At 44.2% G+C, this 16,068-nt stretch overlaps 2 protein-coding genes across 5 annotated transcripts; both read left to right on the plus strand.

Moving 5' to 3' along the window:
- The first annotated feature begins 1,066 nt into the window (after positions 1-1,066).
- On the plus strand, positions 1,067-12,742 carry LOC132470631 (phosphatidate phosphatase LPIN2-like). 3 transcript variants are annotated; one of them, XM_060069399.1, is made up of 19 exons: positions 1,067-1,244; positions 3,698-3,898; positions 4,219-4,314; positions 4,429-4,685; positions 5,051-5,146; positions 5,337-6,337; positions 6,425-6,521; positions 6,784-6,971; positions 7,083-7,176; positions 7,592-7,661; positions 8,052-8,144; positions 8,396-8,451; positions 9,018-9,171; positions 9,350-9,498; positions 9,702-9,788; positions 9,956-10,108; positions 11,329-11,443; positions 11,836-11,939; positions 12,023-12,742. In XM_060069399.1, the coding sequence occupies exons 2-19, from the start codon at positions 3,707-3,709 to the stop codon at positions 12,171-12,173; spliced, it is 3,153 nt and encodes a 1,050-aa protein (XP_059925382.1). In that variant the 5' UTR covers positions 1,067-1,244; positions 3,698-3,706; the 3' UTR covers positions 12,174-12,742. The 3 variants fall into 3 exon arrangements, with proteins under 3 accessions (XP_059925382.1, XP_059925380.1, XP_059925381.1); XM_060069397.1 differs by lacking the exon at positions 1,067-1,244 and adding an exon at positions 1,280-2,646; XM_060069398.1 differs by lacking the exon at positions 1,067-1,244 and adding an exon at positions 1,282-2,646 and having other exon boundaries at positions 6,428-6,521.
- Positions 12,743-13,160: 418 nt separating this feature from the next.
- trim107 (tripartite motif containing 107) lies at positions 13,161-15,831 on the plus strand. 2 transcript variants are annotated; one of them, XM_060069401.1, is made up of 2 exons: positions 13,161-13,312; positions 13,786-15,831. In XM_060069401.1, exon 2 carries the CDS (start codon positions 13,795-13,797, stop codon positions 15,379-15,381), a length of 1,587 nt encoding a protein of 528 aa, XP_059925384.1. In that variant the 5' UTR covers positions 13,161-13,312; positions 13,786-13,794; the 3' UTR covers positions 15,382-15,831. The 2 variants fall into 2 exon arrangements, with proteins under 2 accessions (XP_059925384.1, XP_059925385.1); XM_060069402.1 differs by lacking the exon at positions 13,161-13,312 and adding an exon at positions 13,361-13,381.
- Positions 15,832-16,068: the final 237 nt, after the last annotated feature.

Raw genomic sequence — 16,068 nt, forward strand, 5'->3', positions numbered from 1 at the left:
ACGTATACAAATACGATACAGTTTATGCATAACAGCCAAAAAGGTTTGCTGTTAGAACACAGAAACAAATCTATAGCAGACACATCAAACAATGCTAATTAAAAATTCAATAAAATATGACAGTGATAACAAAGGTCAGAAACTTGTATAATGCTTCTGTTGAATTAAGTTCAACAAAGTGGGTAAATAACGCTGTGGAGAACACTCTTCTAAACACACTCTTCTTATATTGGGGCCTTGCACATGGGCGCCCTCTGCTGGTCAATACCAGGTGTTGTGTGCTGATGGTAAGCTACTGCTTGGACAGCAGGTTACATTGCTGAAAAAGTAGGCTTGTAGCATACATCTTGCCGCTTATATTATGCTTTGGTAATCGGTTCTTGGCGAAAGTAGTTATCGATATGTATTTATATGGTCAGGGATGTATTTCTTCTTTTTTTAAGAGCCATGTAAATCGTGTGGAAGTGAATATCCGTGTTATTGGTTATGTATTTATGCAGGACAAATAATGGAATGACATCGCATTTAAAAAAAAAAAAAATTCTATGTGCAAAAACGTGTTCAAGTTAGAATGTACAAATATATATTTTCAGAAACCGGATTGGTGCTTAAAGCTGTACACGGTAACATTTTAGTTTTGAAGTTGTGACAGTGATAACAGAGGTCAGAGGTTATGCATAACACGTTTTGATGGCAAAATAAACACAAGAGGCGGGATTTTATCATTGTCTGTCTGATGGTTGGCTTTTCCAAAGATTGATGGAATCCGTCTTTCATGAGCATGTAGGTTTAGGGAGTTTTCTGAATTGTAGCGTTACACCGGTCTACCGCAACGACACTTCCGGTCTTTTTATTCCAACGAGCTGTCTACGCCAGTTAACAGTCCAAAGGGCGAGAAGAATACGATGCAAAGAAAAGTAACAACCACACAGTATCGTAGATGTCAAATGGTCGTTTTGAAGAATGATTTAACAATAGCCGAAACATGTAACGGAAATAAGAGGGATAATGCTTTATCAAAAGTCCCGCCCTCTCTCTGGCCTCTCCCCGCCATGCAACTGTAAATCCCGCCATCTCCTTCTATCGCCGATAACGCTCATCTGGAGTATCTCTTCCCAGGCGTCCCTTCGTGAGACGAGAACGCCTGGGAAGTAGGTTATTGGTCCTCCCAGTAACCGCACACATACAAGGAAGTGTTTTGGATTCAGGTTAATCTTCTATACATCTCAAAGGCTGCATAAAAGGTAAGAAAGTTAAAATATAAATTAATATTGACAACAGTATCATACAGCCCACACTACAAAGAAACAAGTGGGAGACCCTGTATTTTCTTGTGTCTTGAAGGTGAACGTGTACAATACTTCGTGGCGTTCTTTAGAGGGGAACTCAAAGTACTGTTTTCAAATGCGTGCTGTCTCTCAAAACGTGCTGAAGATATTATCAACATTAACGCTTTCTTTAGTTTTCAAATCGATCAATGCTCGTCCCGCGGCCGATCGGGTTTGCAGTCCGTACAGTATTTATAATGTTTATTTTGACAGTTCGCTGTCAAAAGACAAAAGGAATATTGCCTTGGAGTCTAACAATTGCATTTCGGGAATATCGTCTGAAGTCATGGAAACAATTCGGTTTAACTTGAGCCAAACCTCCCCCCCAAACTAAAAAAAACATTAAACTAAAAATACTTTATTCCGACGCTGACCAAGCCTTAGCAAAGCCGTTGAAATACTTGCACCATAATGTTCCACACTTGCATAGTGTTGCCACTGTTTGACAAAAAACCACAATGGTTAACCTAGCCAATCGCCATACTTATTCGTCATCAGAATACAGAAGTGAGTAAAACATAAACTTAAAATAAAATGTATAAATAAATGAAGCGGTACGTGTCACGGGTTAGGGCTGTGTAACTTACCTTCTTCTGTTGTGATTGCCTACAGGTAGCATTGGCACAGAATTATGCTCATTACAAAAGTCTATTTGTGTCAGTTTTCCTAATGGTGACATGACTGAGCTTGTGCCCATCGAGAGGGCCTATAGGTTCCGAAGAGACCCTCCATCCCAGTGCCCAGGGGGTCGAGCCCAGAATGTGTGTGTGGATCATCTATTCACTGTGTTCATGCGGGTGCGCGTTTGTTCCAAGCCCATGTGAATAGAATGGCCGACCCTTTCAGAAACTGCTGCTCTGGCTGTCATGTGCAGTGTGATTTTTGGACGTGTGAATTAGTTATGTGAGGGCTGGTGTGTTAATGGAGTGCAGGTTGGTGGGGAGTATAAGTGATAAAGATAATCTTAACATGTAAGTGATAGTGATTATACTTTGTTGTATACCCATTGTTGTATATATTACCTACCAACTTGTTATGGACTGGATTATTCTGTCCACATTGATGATCACTAACCAAATGGGAAGAATAGTTAGCCAACCTCACAGGAGTCTGACATTTTAAAGCTAAAAAACAGCAATGTCCTGTAGCAAAATGTAGACTAGTATCTCAGTGGAGTGTAAAAGATGGGGGTATGGTAGGTCAAATCGGTGTCACAAAGGATTCTGGGAGATGAAGGCGGTTGAGACATCTTATGGCCGAAAGGGGCTCGAGGGGACAAGGCCTGGTTGGGCAGAGACACCTGCGTACATCGCTTTGGGTAAGACTGCTGGTGATGTGAGACATTTGATAAGTTGATCTTTGACTTTTGTGTTGTGGGGCTGCTTTAGGACATGCTTCCAAATCTCAGTGTATAATATGTTTAGTAATTACTAATGAATGTTCCGCTTCTGTGTACAAACAATGTGCAACCTTTTCAATGGCAAAGACGTAACTATCGTGAAGGTTACACTATTGAGATGGCTACAAAATAGTTCCATAATAAATACTTGAATACATCTTACTTGAATACAAATTACAATATACGATGGACATTGATGTCCCCAATTTTAAGTCTATCAATAAATAAATATCTTAACATAGTTTGTGAAACGCTTCACAAAGTGCAAACGTGTCTGTGTGATGATGTCATCAAACACACTCCTCCAGTGTGGGATACCATGGACCACACGGAAAAGTCTTGGCTCCAGGACGCTCATGGTGGGACATGCTGATTCTTGTTTGAAATAAACAAGCAGGTCCTGTCCTGATTATATCCACTGAGATATGAAGAAGTTCTGTTTTCTTTGTCCTCAGGTCTAGCATAGGAACAGGTCTAGCATAGGAGCTATTATCTATTTTCATACTTGGTGTTCGCTGTATAATCTTTTCTAAAGTGTGAACCTTCAGCCCTATGTGGCATTAAAATGACAAAGAACAGAACAAAGGAGATTGCACAGTAACGGCCCGTATTGATCTTGCAATGACGATATTTCAGCAGTCCCATGACTCACTTAGGTTTCGCACAGTATACCTTAAGTCCACATTCTCACAAGACCCCAATCCAAAGGTCAGATTTAGCATTTATAAAAGTGCAAAACTTATCTTAGTTTAGAGTCATTGTGTGAGTACATCAGAGTGAGCAGTCGGACCTTCTATATTGGACCAGGAAATAAACAAAAATACTTTTTATCAATATAGTCTCTGTTTCTAGGTAAGACGTTAGCATCGTATATAAGACGCTTTTCTGAAGACATTTCCGACCAGTATGATGTTGACAATGGGCATGAGTTAGACTAGGCCTGACCTAACCGATCTGATGTTAACCCAAGTCTCAGACCATGAACCTGGTGGGCCAGCTGGCGGAGACGGTGTTCGTGACGGTGAAGGAGCTCTACCGAGGCCTTAACCCCGCCACGCTGACCGGGGGCATCGATGTCATCGTCGTGCGCCAACCCGACGGCTCGTACCAGTGCTCCCCTTTCCACGTGCGCTTCGGCAAACTGGGCGTGCTGCGTTCAAAGGAGAAAGTGGTAGGTCTCCCCCTGCTTGGCCTCGTAGCTCACTGTGATTTATTTTCATGTCCACAGAAGGTAGGATCGTTTCAACTTTAGTGGCTACGAAGGTGTTCAACCTCCAGCTGCATGGTACTTTGAGCGATCTCAATTGCCAACTGCCTACCTAGTATGCTTGAGCAAGATGACTTACCCCTCTCTGCTCCTTAACGACCTGTTTCTGAAGTCAATGCAAGTCCTGTGTTTGAACGTGTGTGTCCTACATGTCTAAATAGTAACGTAGTCCCAGATTTCTTCCACTAAGTACGTCCTCTCTCGATGCTGTTTGGTGTGGCCAGGTGGACATCGAGATCAATGGAGAGCCAGTCAACCTTCACATGAAACTAGGGGACAATGGAGAAGCATTCTTCGTGGAGGAAAATGAGGACATGGAGGTAGGCTGATGACCCCATACTTAAAACGGTTGTTTTTTTACCAATTATACTCTGACATTTCCCCAAACCAATTGTGACAATACATTTCCCCCCCTCCCATCACTTGTGCATCAGTTCAGAGTGCCGGCCCACCTTTGCACCTCCCCGATCCCCATGGAGCTCCCTGAGCTAGGGGGGGAGGAGAACGGCGAGGTGGCCCCCGTCGGCGGCGGGGCACAGCCACCCCGCAGGAAGAAGAGACGTCGGAAACGCTTCCGCTCCGACTCCCACCTGAGAGAGGAGGGCGGCTCCTCCTCAGAAGAGCGGGAGAGGGAGCAGAACGAGCAGGAGAGCCCTGCCAAGGAGCAGTATGTCAGTCAACTGCAACTCAGGTCGGTCATCAAGGCCACTTTTGACTGGTTATGGACAAATCTTTTATGCAAAGACAAATATGCTACTATGACACAGCCAAAGATAAAAAGGATCCGTGCTCGTTAGAATGCGTACAGCATTGGAAGCACCTAGCGTCGAAAACATTGCGACATTGGAACATGAAAGAACACCGCCATGTTTGGCTGAGCACCACTTTCCTGTCAGACATTGACGAGAGATTGTGTTGTTGTTGTTCCAGTACCTCAGTACTGTGGTTTAAAGGCTATATAAAATGTTCTATGCATGCTTTTTCATGATGGATTGACGCTAAACTCAAGCCAGTGATGTTGACCGATCAAATGAATTTGTCGCGTGTGTCTTCCAGTAAGTCCATCTATTTCTCGATATCCGAGGAGCCAGGATCCACGCAGACCCGAGAGGTTCACCCCCACTCAGAAGGAGAGTTTTCCCCCCCTGAATGGTGAGCAACGTTTTCCTGTTAGATGTTGTAGTTCCTGCTGTCACACTTGCGAACCAGGAGGCAAGCGCTTTTGACTGCAACCATTTGAATTACGATTCTAGTCCTTCATAAAAAAAAAAAAAAACATTTTTAGCATCTTCTCTCCCTGATATATTATTTCTCTCCTCTCCTCTCCTCTCCTCTCCAACAGTGTGTTTTACAGTCGCTCGTCCTCTCCTAAGAGTGACTCTGAGCTTGTGGTGAAACCCCAGGAGTCTTCTGGCCCTCAGATGCAGTGGAACTGGGGTGGTTTCCCCAAGGTCCGTCAGTCAGAGAGATCCCTTGCGGAGTCGCATCGCGTTTCCACTTTAGGCCACTCCAATTTCCGCACAATCGAGAGGCAGGATTCCTTCGACGACGACGACGACGACGACCAAACCACCATTCACTGTAGCCGGGCTGGAAGTGTGACTGTGGTGAGGCCGCTAGCCAGGACTATGTCCCTAGACCTGGATCTCTTTTCCCCACATTCGTCCATGCCAACACTGGATATAACCCCTCTTATAACCCACTCCACCCCTAATGGACTGCATGACACTCCAGCCACGTTAGCCCCGGTTAGCATGGACACTCCTTTGGAACAACTCGGTAACAACTCATTAACCCAGACGGACAGCTGTGAGGCAGAGAAGACGTTAGCGGAGGGATGCCCATCCGATGCAGAGCAAGAGGACCAAAGAACCTCCCCGATTGAGTCGACTGACTCTTCTGAACTCGCCCGGCCTGAAAACGGCCAATCCAAAGATGAAACCACAACCGTTGCGGTGTGTGAGATCCCTCTGACTGGTAGCATTGGCTCTGTAAGACAGAACTGTCCAGAGAGAAAGGCCTGTACTGCCGTCACGGACACACTAGCCAGCGACGAAATGATCAACACATCCACTGGTAGGTCTATATCTGTCACAGCCCAAAACAGTAGGGTAGAGTTATTGGGTAGCACAGACATTTTAGAGCAGCACAGCGCCATGGTTGAGCCCAGCGAAATGGGTGCCATGATTACTATTTCTGGCGGCAATGACGACTGTACGGAGGCACATGAAGAGGGTGCGTCTACTTTGACCGACAGAGAAGCAGAAGGCCTCCTATTAACAAATCAAACGGCAGAAATTCCTCAAGATTCCACCAAAGCAGATAAACAGGACAGGAAAAAAGGTAAAACGCTTTTGCAGCGTAATCAAACATACTAGGAATTAGCTGAAGACAATGGCTGATTGGTGGCATCCCTGTTGGATTTCTCAACAGGTAAACGCAGTCAACACCTGGGACCAACAGGCATCTACCTGGATGATCTGACCACGCTGGAGCCTGAAGTAGCTGCACTATACTTCCCCAAAAGGTAACTTATTTTGGTTGGCAAAGACTGCATTAATATGAGGGGCTTCTGTAGGAGATCGAAAGGATCTCCTGAGATATTTGCATATTGTCTAAAACCGTTGATCCTATGGACTGCTTTATGATAAGGGTAACGGGTCACAAATACTAAAAGATGTGTAACTCACTCTAAACTTGGCCGACATTAGGAAAATAACCCAGTTTTCATGTCATGTCATGAATAAAGTAAAAATCATTAAAAAATGTGAGATCTGCTCTTCCTCTAGCGAAATGGAGGCAACATCCCGCTCTGGGGCCGACCAGGGGTCCACCTCGGGGACCCAGTCCCCCCAGTCGGTGGGCAGCGGGGCCATGGACAGCGGCGCAGAGTACCTGTCTGACTCCACCACGGATCCCATGGACGTCAGCATGTCCCTCTGTGGCTGCGTGGGAGACACCAGCAGCATCAGCCAAGGTGTGTAGCAGACATGATGGTGTAAGGATGTGTGTGAGGCGTATAGGATTGCTGTGAGGTTTAATACCATTTGTGTTGTGTTCTGCTTCCTTGTGTCGCCCATCTGTACAGAAAAGTTTAAAGAGCATATTGTGACCTTCAAAGACTTCTTAAAAAACCCAGGGATCATTGAGGACCCCAACCTGGTGATCTGCATCAACTCTCAGTAAGATGCAGCCAATAATTAAGAACATATTAAATATATATTGTCAGTCGATGACGATAACTATAACTGCTTTTCATGGCTATTACCGATAAGATGACCGATATCACTCATCACTCATAATTGTAAACCAAGCTCTATAATGGGGAAAAGCTGGTAAAAAAGTGCTTGGTCAGTTGAGCTCGATGTGTTTGTGACACACTCAATCATTATGTTGGCACGACAACAGCATGCATCACTTGTGAAGCCCTATGGTTAAGCCAGCTGAGGCAATATTGGCTTCCAATTATCGGCTCCAATAATCAGCTATAATTTATTTATCGGATTAATACATAATAATTATTGGCAAATAATTGATCTTTGTTTCCTTCAAATCAATCCATAGCTTCTCACACTGATGTTTTTCTCTATGTTCCAGGTACTATAACTGGGCCGTAGCAGCTCCAATGATTTTGTCAAAGCAAGCCTTCCAGAAGAATCTTCCAAAGGTATACCATATATTTAGTATGCAAAATAAAGGTGTGTGTCTTCGGAATCTTTTTGGCTGCCTTGAAGCTCTGCGTTAACCAAGTCAACTAGGACCAATGAGTCGATCCGAAAGCTACAAGCAGCGAATTTAAGCAGTAAAAAGCAGTAATATTCAAAGCTAAAAATTATGTATTTTGGTCAGTCTTATTTATATAGTTCAATATTTGTAATTTACATGAAACAATAGCACTAGGAAAGATGCCCTTGGTTCGGATGAACCGAGATACTAAGGTGTGTGTGTGTGTGTGTGTGTGTGTGTGTGTGTGTGTGTGTGTGTGTGTGTGTGTGTGTGTGTGTGTGTGTGTGTGTGTGTGTGTGTGTGTGTGTGTGTGTGTGTGTGTGTGTTACAGAGTGCTGTGGACCGGCTAGTGAAGGACAAGATGCCAAAGAAGTCTGGGCGCTGGTGGTTCTCCTGGAGGAGACGGGACATGGACAACAACCAGGTGACCGAAGCTTAGAACTCTCTCTCCCTGTCATCGCGTACATACTCTGATACACCTCAATGAAATGAATGTAGGTTTTTTTTGGATGTAGCAATAGAAAAGTGTTCATCAATATTGAAATGTATATATTATTAGAAATGATCTTCGGGGGTTTCAGGTCTAAGTAGTTCTGAACGTTAAGCCTTTGTATGATCCTGTTTTGAATAAGGTTCTAATACTTTGGCTGTTTTTCTGCTTTGTTACCTTTTCAGCCAAAGCCCTCAACGCAGGAACAAGAGGTGTCCCTCTCTGCCTCCCCAACAATAAAGTAGGTTGACCTTATGAGGTTGACCTAAAACTGCTAAGACTTTAGATATGTTGACAATATCGCATTGTGGTCAACTTTGACGGCAATAGCGCAAGAGATGGCGGTGTCATTACAAAGCGACCTGGCGTCATGCCTCCTGGCAGGAGGTTCTGTTGAAGTTTAATGTCACGTGTGCAGACAGAAGTCAACATTGAACAGGGAGTGAGGCTGTTGTTCTGGTTATCTTAATATCAAGGTCAAGCTGCTTCCTGAACATAAAACTGTTGAGTCAGTCAGTTCCTGTTAGGCACTTTATCAGCCGTTATTCGGATCGCTACCCCGATTGTGTACATTTGACATACATTACGTTGGGCCTCACAAATTCTTTGAAATTCATAAAAAAGATGGACAGTGAAGGCAGACACATAAAACATGCATTCATAAATTATTTCAGAACTTAAAAACTTCACAAATACACATTTGGATGTGGAATCTGCTCTAATTCAACTCCAGTCACTCCAGATTAAGACTAGCCTGACCAGCGATATTTAAATAAATAAATAATATTCCAACCCTTATCTCCATAGGGCAACCCTGGATGACATGTTCAGTGACGAGGAGGCGGGGCTTGGTCGACAAGCCGTCATGCCAACAGACAGCCAATCATCGGACAGCATGAGCACCTGCCAGTGTATCAGCCAGATGTACAAGAAGTCCCTACGCCTCACCTCTGAGCAAATAGTATGAGCTACACACAAGAGACACACAGCGTGACCATCCAGCCCATTCTTATCCTCTCTGTACGTTTGCATGAACCCAGACGAGGTTTGAATACACGCTTTGCATGAGATTGTTGTTGGTCCACTTTAAACCCTTCCACCGCAGCTTAACCTTCAGAACGTTGCCTCTGTGTATTCAGGAGCGTTTAAATTTGCGGGACGGGGCCAACCAGGTAGTGTTCAGCGTGACCACCCAATACCAGGGCACCTGTCGCTGTGAGGCCGCCATCTACCTGTGGAACTGGGACGACCACGTCATCATCTCCGACATCGACGGAACCATCACCAAGTAAAGATAGAAACCTGTGGTGTGTGTGTGTGTGTGTGTGTGTGTGTGTGTGTGTGTGTGTGTGTGTGTGTGTGTGTGTGTGTGTGTGTGTGTGTGTGTGTGTGTGTGTGTGTGTGTGTGTGTGTGTGTGTGTGTGTGTCGTATACAGTAGATGTTTATATGTACATGCTCACATTGTCATGACATCCCCGTCTCTCCTATAGGTCTGATGCACTCGGCCACATCCTGCCTCAGTTTGGTAAAGACTGGACACACCAAGGCATCGCCAAACTATACCACAAAATACACAAGTATGTTACATACAATGTAATGAATAAAAAACTTGTACCAAATGGAATATAAAAAAGTTATATTTGATAAATGATATTATATATAAAATATTGGTTCTACAAGCAATGTAACAAATATTTTTGTAAATATTGTTATTAAAGTGATGTTTCTGTTTTTCCACTCATAGAAATGGCTATAAGTTCCTGTACTGTTCCGCCCGTGCCATCGGTATGGCTGCTATCACCAAGGACTACCTGCGGTGGGTCAACGACAAAGGAACGGTTCTTCCTAAAGGCCCCGTCCTGCTAGCTCCCAGCAGTCTCTTCTCAGCGCTACACAGGTAAGTCCTACACTAGGTCGTACTCACCTGCACCAGGATTACAAACAAAGCATCATTTAAAGTCATTGAAAGTATTAATTACAGGAAGGGTAGGCAATTTGGAAAAAGCCTGACAGAGAATAAGGCCTATTTTGAACTGAAAAATCCCAGCCCTCCCTTTAGGCCTCCCTCCAAAGCCTCTCCCCCAAAACACGTGACTAGCTCGCTAGCTTTAGCAATAGGTGTGCCTAGCCTTGTGGAAGACTCCAGTCATGCAATGAATGCGCGGGCAGAGTGTGTGCTGTTGGTAGGTAGGTAGACAGACCATCAATTCATTCATACAGAATGAAAGGATTGGACGCTATTATTACAGGCCTGCTTCTCCCACAGATTCCTGATTTTTTTCCTTTCTTTCTCATATTTGTGGAAATTGTCTGTACTGCCCAATTACAACAAAATAAATGCTTCCTCAAATGAATTGCCTACGCCACCTTAAAAGAGTAACCAAGCTAAAGTGACACCATTTTTTTTTATAAAATCATGCTTTAATGGAGCTAAGCACACAGAGCGTGAATGTATTTAGCTTTGTGTAGGACTAGGAAAAAACAAAACATGTTTTGCATCTGTCCCAATGTGGCTAAGTGTTTTGGGCTTTATGTTTGCTGCTGTACATTTGAGGAGATTTTAGTGTTTGCTTACTACTTGGGAAAGGCACACAAGGTAAAATAGAATGTTATGAAAGAATAGGCTTGACTACAATCCAGAAGTAAGCCTTAGTCTAACCACTCATTGGTGAATAGGGTCTATGCTATGCAAAGAAAATTACACTCCATGGACAAATTACATCTCATGAATGGATTGAATTGAAGATCTCAAGTATCTACTTAACCATGACAGGGTGTCCTGTTATTGGAAAATAATGTATAATGGGGCTGGTGATATTATGTTATTGCCTTAAATCAGCGGAAATTCAAATATACTTTCAGCATATTGTTTTTGCGTTGTCAAGGAAACATCTAGTCGACAGTTCTATTATGCCATTGTTGGAGGTGTCAGGTGTCCCATGATTGACAAATAATACACACCCATTGAAACGACAATGGTTTGATATGAAAGTATTCAATCCATCGATTTGGTCCAGGGTTTTTGATTCAAGTATTAATTCAGGTTGCTCAAAATGACTTGGAATGTAGTTATTGTTTGTTTATTATTGTTTAACAACGTGTTCCCCATATGTGCAGAGAGGTGATTGAGAAGAAGCCTGAGGTGTTCAAGATCGCCTGTTTGACTGACATCAAAGACCTCTTCAACCCACAGCGACGGCCCTTCTATGCAGCTTTTGGTAACAGGACCAATGTAAGTGTCCTAACATGTGCGTGTGTCAGGGAAAATCATGAAACACTGTTGTTCATGGCCACTCACTGAATTACCCATTCATATTTGCACTCAAATGTAAACCTGCCCTCAGGGTCCTAAATCCACTCCTAGAAATGTTTGTTTATACCTGCCTGAGTGAAAGAATCTACCAACCGAGCGATTTATTTTAATATTTTAATCCTGAATTTACTTTTACCTGCCAAATTTCCTTATCTCCCTGCCATTGGTTGATTAAGAAGCCTGCCTGCACTTAATGCCACTATGTACTACCTGGTTAGCTGTTTACTACATTTTGTTCGTTGTTATAATGGTGTGCAATGACAATATGTGCAATAATGTCGAATCTCATCTAAACATTCATCATATTGCAGGATGCCTATGCCTATAAGCAAGTGGGCGTTCCCGACACCAGGATCTTCACCATCAACCCCAAAGGAGAGCTCACCCAGGAGAAGACCAAAGGAAACAAATCCTCGTAAGAAGCCCGTTGAAGAGATCGCCATATATTTACAGATTGAATCGATTTTTAAGTGTGTGTTTGCGTGTGTGTGTTTTCAGGTACAACCACCTCGGTGAGCTGGTGGAGCATTTTTTCCCCATGCTGTCTGTCCGGGGAAGCTCTGCATCCGGCTTTGAGTGTCCCGAGTTCAGTCACTTCTCCTACTGGAGAGAGCCTCTGCCTCCCCTGGACCTAGAGGCCATGCTGTGAGGGAGACGTGCCCACTCGCAGTGCTCTCACCTGGGGCTGTGTCTTCCTCTGTCCTCCCTCTATCCTAGTTTTTCTGTTGCAAGAAATATAGGGGAATCTATGTAACTTATTTGTGGATGCCGCAGAGCTGTTTATTTATATAACAATTGATATATCTTTTTAACAAACATAATGCAACCCTGCAAATGCAGGGAATTTATCATATTCACTAATGACTGTTTCATGAAAGACTGCTGTGCAATACTGTGTACCCCTGACCTTTTTTAGGATCTGTATAATGATCAATGATCAAATGCACAAAAATGTTTTTAACTGGTTTTCTTTCGATTGATGAACTGGACCTGCCCGTAGACATTCCAAATAAATATTTAAGCAAAGACAGAAATGAAAAAAGAAAAATGGTGCCTTAAGGATTTCAAATAAAGCCCTGCCCATCCTGGAAAATTTTACTGTTGCTGAATTGTTCACGGTCAAAGTCTAATCAAGTGAAGGCTACACTGTAGGCTACATTAGTCTACTGCAACTGTATCTCATGTTGCTCTTCCTAAATTAAATGCAGATGAGAAGGATTGGGGATATTGTTTTAGCTAATCGTTGTATCATCATGGTTGAAAATAGAATATCCTCCCTAATATAATAAGTGAATATATTCGAAGTTTCTGAGGGGCAGAATAGTCAATGTATGGCCTACATTATAAGCTGATGCGGATGTTTCGTCCCTGTAAAAGTTAAGAAATAGTTAAACCGCATGAACGGAGGCGTAGTTGCCATTTAATCATGCTACAACATGATCTTATACAGGCTGTTATTAACGTGGCTTTCGCTTCTCTTTTGTAGGCCACGATACTATCTGAATATAGAGTGCATTACGATATCTCATGATTTTTTATAATAACTTGACATGTATATCTTGAATAGCTCCGACTTACACCAACAAAAATACGACAAAATGTAGTTCCCAAACAACCTCGCTGTTGACCTCGTTTCCGTATCGTACCTCCTGTGATGCTACAGACTAGTAGGCTACGGACGGGTCTCTGCTGCGCGCCACATTCACCATGTTGATGCGAGGAAGAGCAGCGTCTGAGAGGAGCGCACCTTCACTTCGCCTTTAAACATAGGCCTACTCAACTCCACAGGTTTGTTTATTCTCACAAAGGATTTCTTTCGACACTTAAATTGCTCTGTCATTTAAACACTATAAAACGGTAAGTTACGAAAGTTGTATGGGAAAGATCATCTGAAATTAAACCGTAAATAGGCATGCACGGTTTGATGGCAATATAACGAGCTATAACGTTATATATTTAAAATAAAATGTTTACCGGTGAACCGTTGGGATATTATGTACTTTCATCTTTGGGATCGTGTTTAGAAACGCGTTGCAAAACGAAACTTGAGTAAACAAACCGAGCCCAGTGCGACATCGATTGAACCTTGCTCTACGAGTAATAAAGTGTCTGACTTTAGGCCTTTCATAGCTTAGCGACGAAATGCAAATCGACTAGCTGCTTGGCTTTTACTTTTGTTCGATTATCTATAAGCCTTTGGGTGCATGTACACTACAAACCTGTCTAGGCAATTCATGACTATTGCTATTTGTTGTTTAAAGCCAGCTGTCATGTCCTGTACTGGGGAAACCATCTCTGCCAAGAACGAGAGGGAGTCTACTTGTCCCATCTGCTTGCAGCTGTTCTCTGAGCCAATGTCTCTGCCCTGTGGACATATCTACTGTCTGCCATGTTTACAGACCATGTCTGCAGGACTTGATCAAAACAACTGCCCTGAATGCCAGCAGGAGTACGGTGGAACTGATGCCTTGGTGAAGAACATGAAAATGTGCAACATGGTTGAAGCACATAAAGCTGCTCTTGGAAGTGATGTCAATGCAAACAAATCATACTTAGACTGTGGCAAAGAAATAACCGCAACAGAACATAGAGAGGTAACATGCTACCAAGCAACCGAACCAGCTCAGAGCCAATTAAAGGAGCCTGAGAAGAAGAATCCCCTGGAGGTCCAAGATGGCTACAGGACTGAGTTAGATTCCTCAGGGCCCCTACCCGTATCTCCTAAACAGCACCTGCCCACTCCACCTAAACCAGAAAGCAACGCAACAAAGAAAACGGAGATGGACGAACCTAAATTCCGACTGGCCTCCCAACTCACAGAGTTGACCGTCAGGTTAGACATGGCCGAGTGTGCTCTGAGGAAGGAGAAGGAACGGGAGGAGGAGGTGAGTGCCGCCAATGTGGAGCTGAGAGCGGCCGCAGCAAAACTTCTTCATGACATCCAAGCTCTGTCCCTGACCTACAGTGAGGCGGTGACCCGGTTAATCGAAGGAGAGCTGAGCCCGGGTGAGGGTAACCTGCGCGCCAGGGTGAGTCAGGCTTCCCAGCTGACCGAGCAGCTGAGACACACAGTGCTCAGCGCAGAGTCCCTGTTGACCGAAGACGACAAAGCCACGTTCACCGAGGATCTGAACCTCCTGCAGCCACGCATCGCGCAGCTGATGAGCCAGCCTCAGGCGGGGGAAGAGGCGGAGCCCGGAACCGCATCGAAAAGGAACGTCTCGCTCGCTTGCGCCAAGCTGGAGGCAGCAAACGCTGATTTCAAGGCGGGCACGGGAGACATTCACCGCGCGCTCCGGAACCTTCTCAACCCGTCGGAGGTGACCTTCGACCCGGACACCGCCCACCCCAACCTGTTGCTGTCGGGTGACATGAAGACGGTGACCTACAGGGCCACCAAGCAGGCCTATCCGACCTCTCCGGAGAGGTTCACCAGCTTCCTCCAGGTGCTCAGCAGCCAGAGCTTCTCCGGCGGGGAGCACTGCTGGCGGGTGGAGCTGGAAGGCGCCCCGTGGGCCATCGGCGTATGCTACAGCGGGCGGCTGGCCCGCAGCGGGCTGCCCAGCGCACTGGAGAGCAGCCGCAGCTCCTGGTGTCTGATGTGGTCCGAGAACCGCCTGAGGGCTTTCGAGCGGGGTCACGATGTGCCGCTGAAGTTAACCACACTGTCACGGACTCTGGAGGTGCGGCTGAGCTTCAAGAGCCACAGGCTCAGCTTCTACAACATCTGCCTGAGCGGGGAAAAGACACACGTGTACACCTTCAATGCTGTCCTCACAGAGCCGGTTCACGTTGCGTACAGGATGATGTCCGCACACCCCAAAGCTCGTATCACAATTGGGGAGGCGTTACTATAAGACTTTTCTATTAAGTGCCGTCGGTAATGAAACGAGAGACAAATATGGTACAGAGAGAGAAAGTGTTTTTGTATATATTTGAAGGGACTACATGTAGGATTTTACCATGCATTAATCTATTAAATGGGCAATATAAGAACAGGTTGTCATTTACGTTACAACAATTGGGCCCGGAACAAGAACGGAAGAGACATGTGATGATGGCAAGCGTTGATAATTGCAAATATTCTATAGAGCAGAAGCTTAACCTATAAATATACCTGTATAATATAGGGGTCAAACAGCAATAACTTTGTTAAGTGATTTGACAAAGGTTTTGGATGACGGAACATTTTCGTAATGAGTAACTGATGCCAAGACCAAACAACCACAGATAAATGTGGGATCCCGTCATGGTTGCTTGCAACTATATTTATTGTTATACTTGTAAAATAAAAAAATCTTTATTAATCCCTGGTATTTGATATAAAATGTTACATAAAACATTCAAGATGATTAGGAGGATTATTCTACATCTGAAGACCTGGGTTAAAACAATTTGTGGGGTTAGTCTGCATTTACAATGATTGAATGATATATACATTTCAACCATTACTATAGCAAATGAGTGGAGTTGTGTTCCAAGATGTGGAGATCTGAAAATTTTCTGATTTTCTTAGGGCCTTCGCTGGCCTGGTTCAGGAAGTA

This window comes from Gadus macrocephalus, chromosome 13 (assembly GCF_031168955.1).
Source record: "Gadus macrocephalus chromosome 13, ASM3116895v1".
NCBI classification, from domain to species: domain Eukaryota; kingdom Metazoa; phylum Chordata; class Actinopteri; order Gadiformes; family Gadidae; genus Gadus; species Gadus macrocephalus.

Excerpts from the sequence above, each read along its gene's own strand:
- LOC132470631 (XM_060069397.1), top strand. The coding sequence starts at position 2,581 with ATGGCCGAAAGGGGCTCGAGGGGACAAGGCCTGGTTGGGCAGAGACAC. Across the intron at positions 6,972-7,082 it reads CACCAGCAGCATCAGCCAAG|AAAAGTTTAAAGAGCATATT; the intron begins GTGTGTAGCAGA and ends CCATCTGTACAG. Across the intron at positions 8,145-8,395 it reads GGGACATGGACAACAACCAG|CCAAAGCCCTCAACGCAGGA; the intron begins GTGACCGAAGCT and ends TTACCTTTTCAG.
- trim107 (XM_060069401.1), top strand. The coding sequence starts at position 13,795 with ATGTCCTGTACTGGGGAAACCATCTCTGCCAAGAACGAGAGGGAGTCT.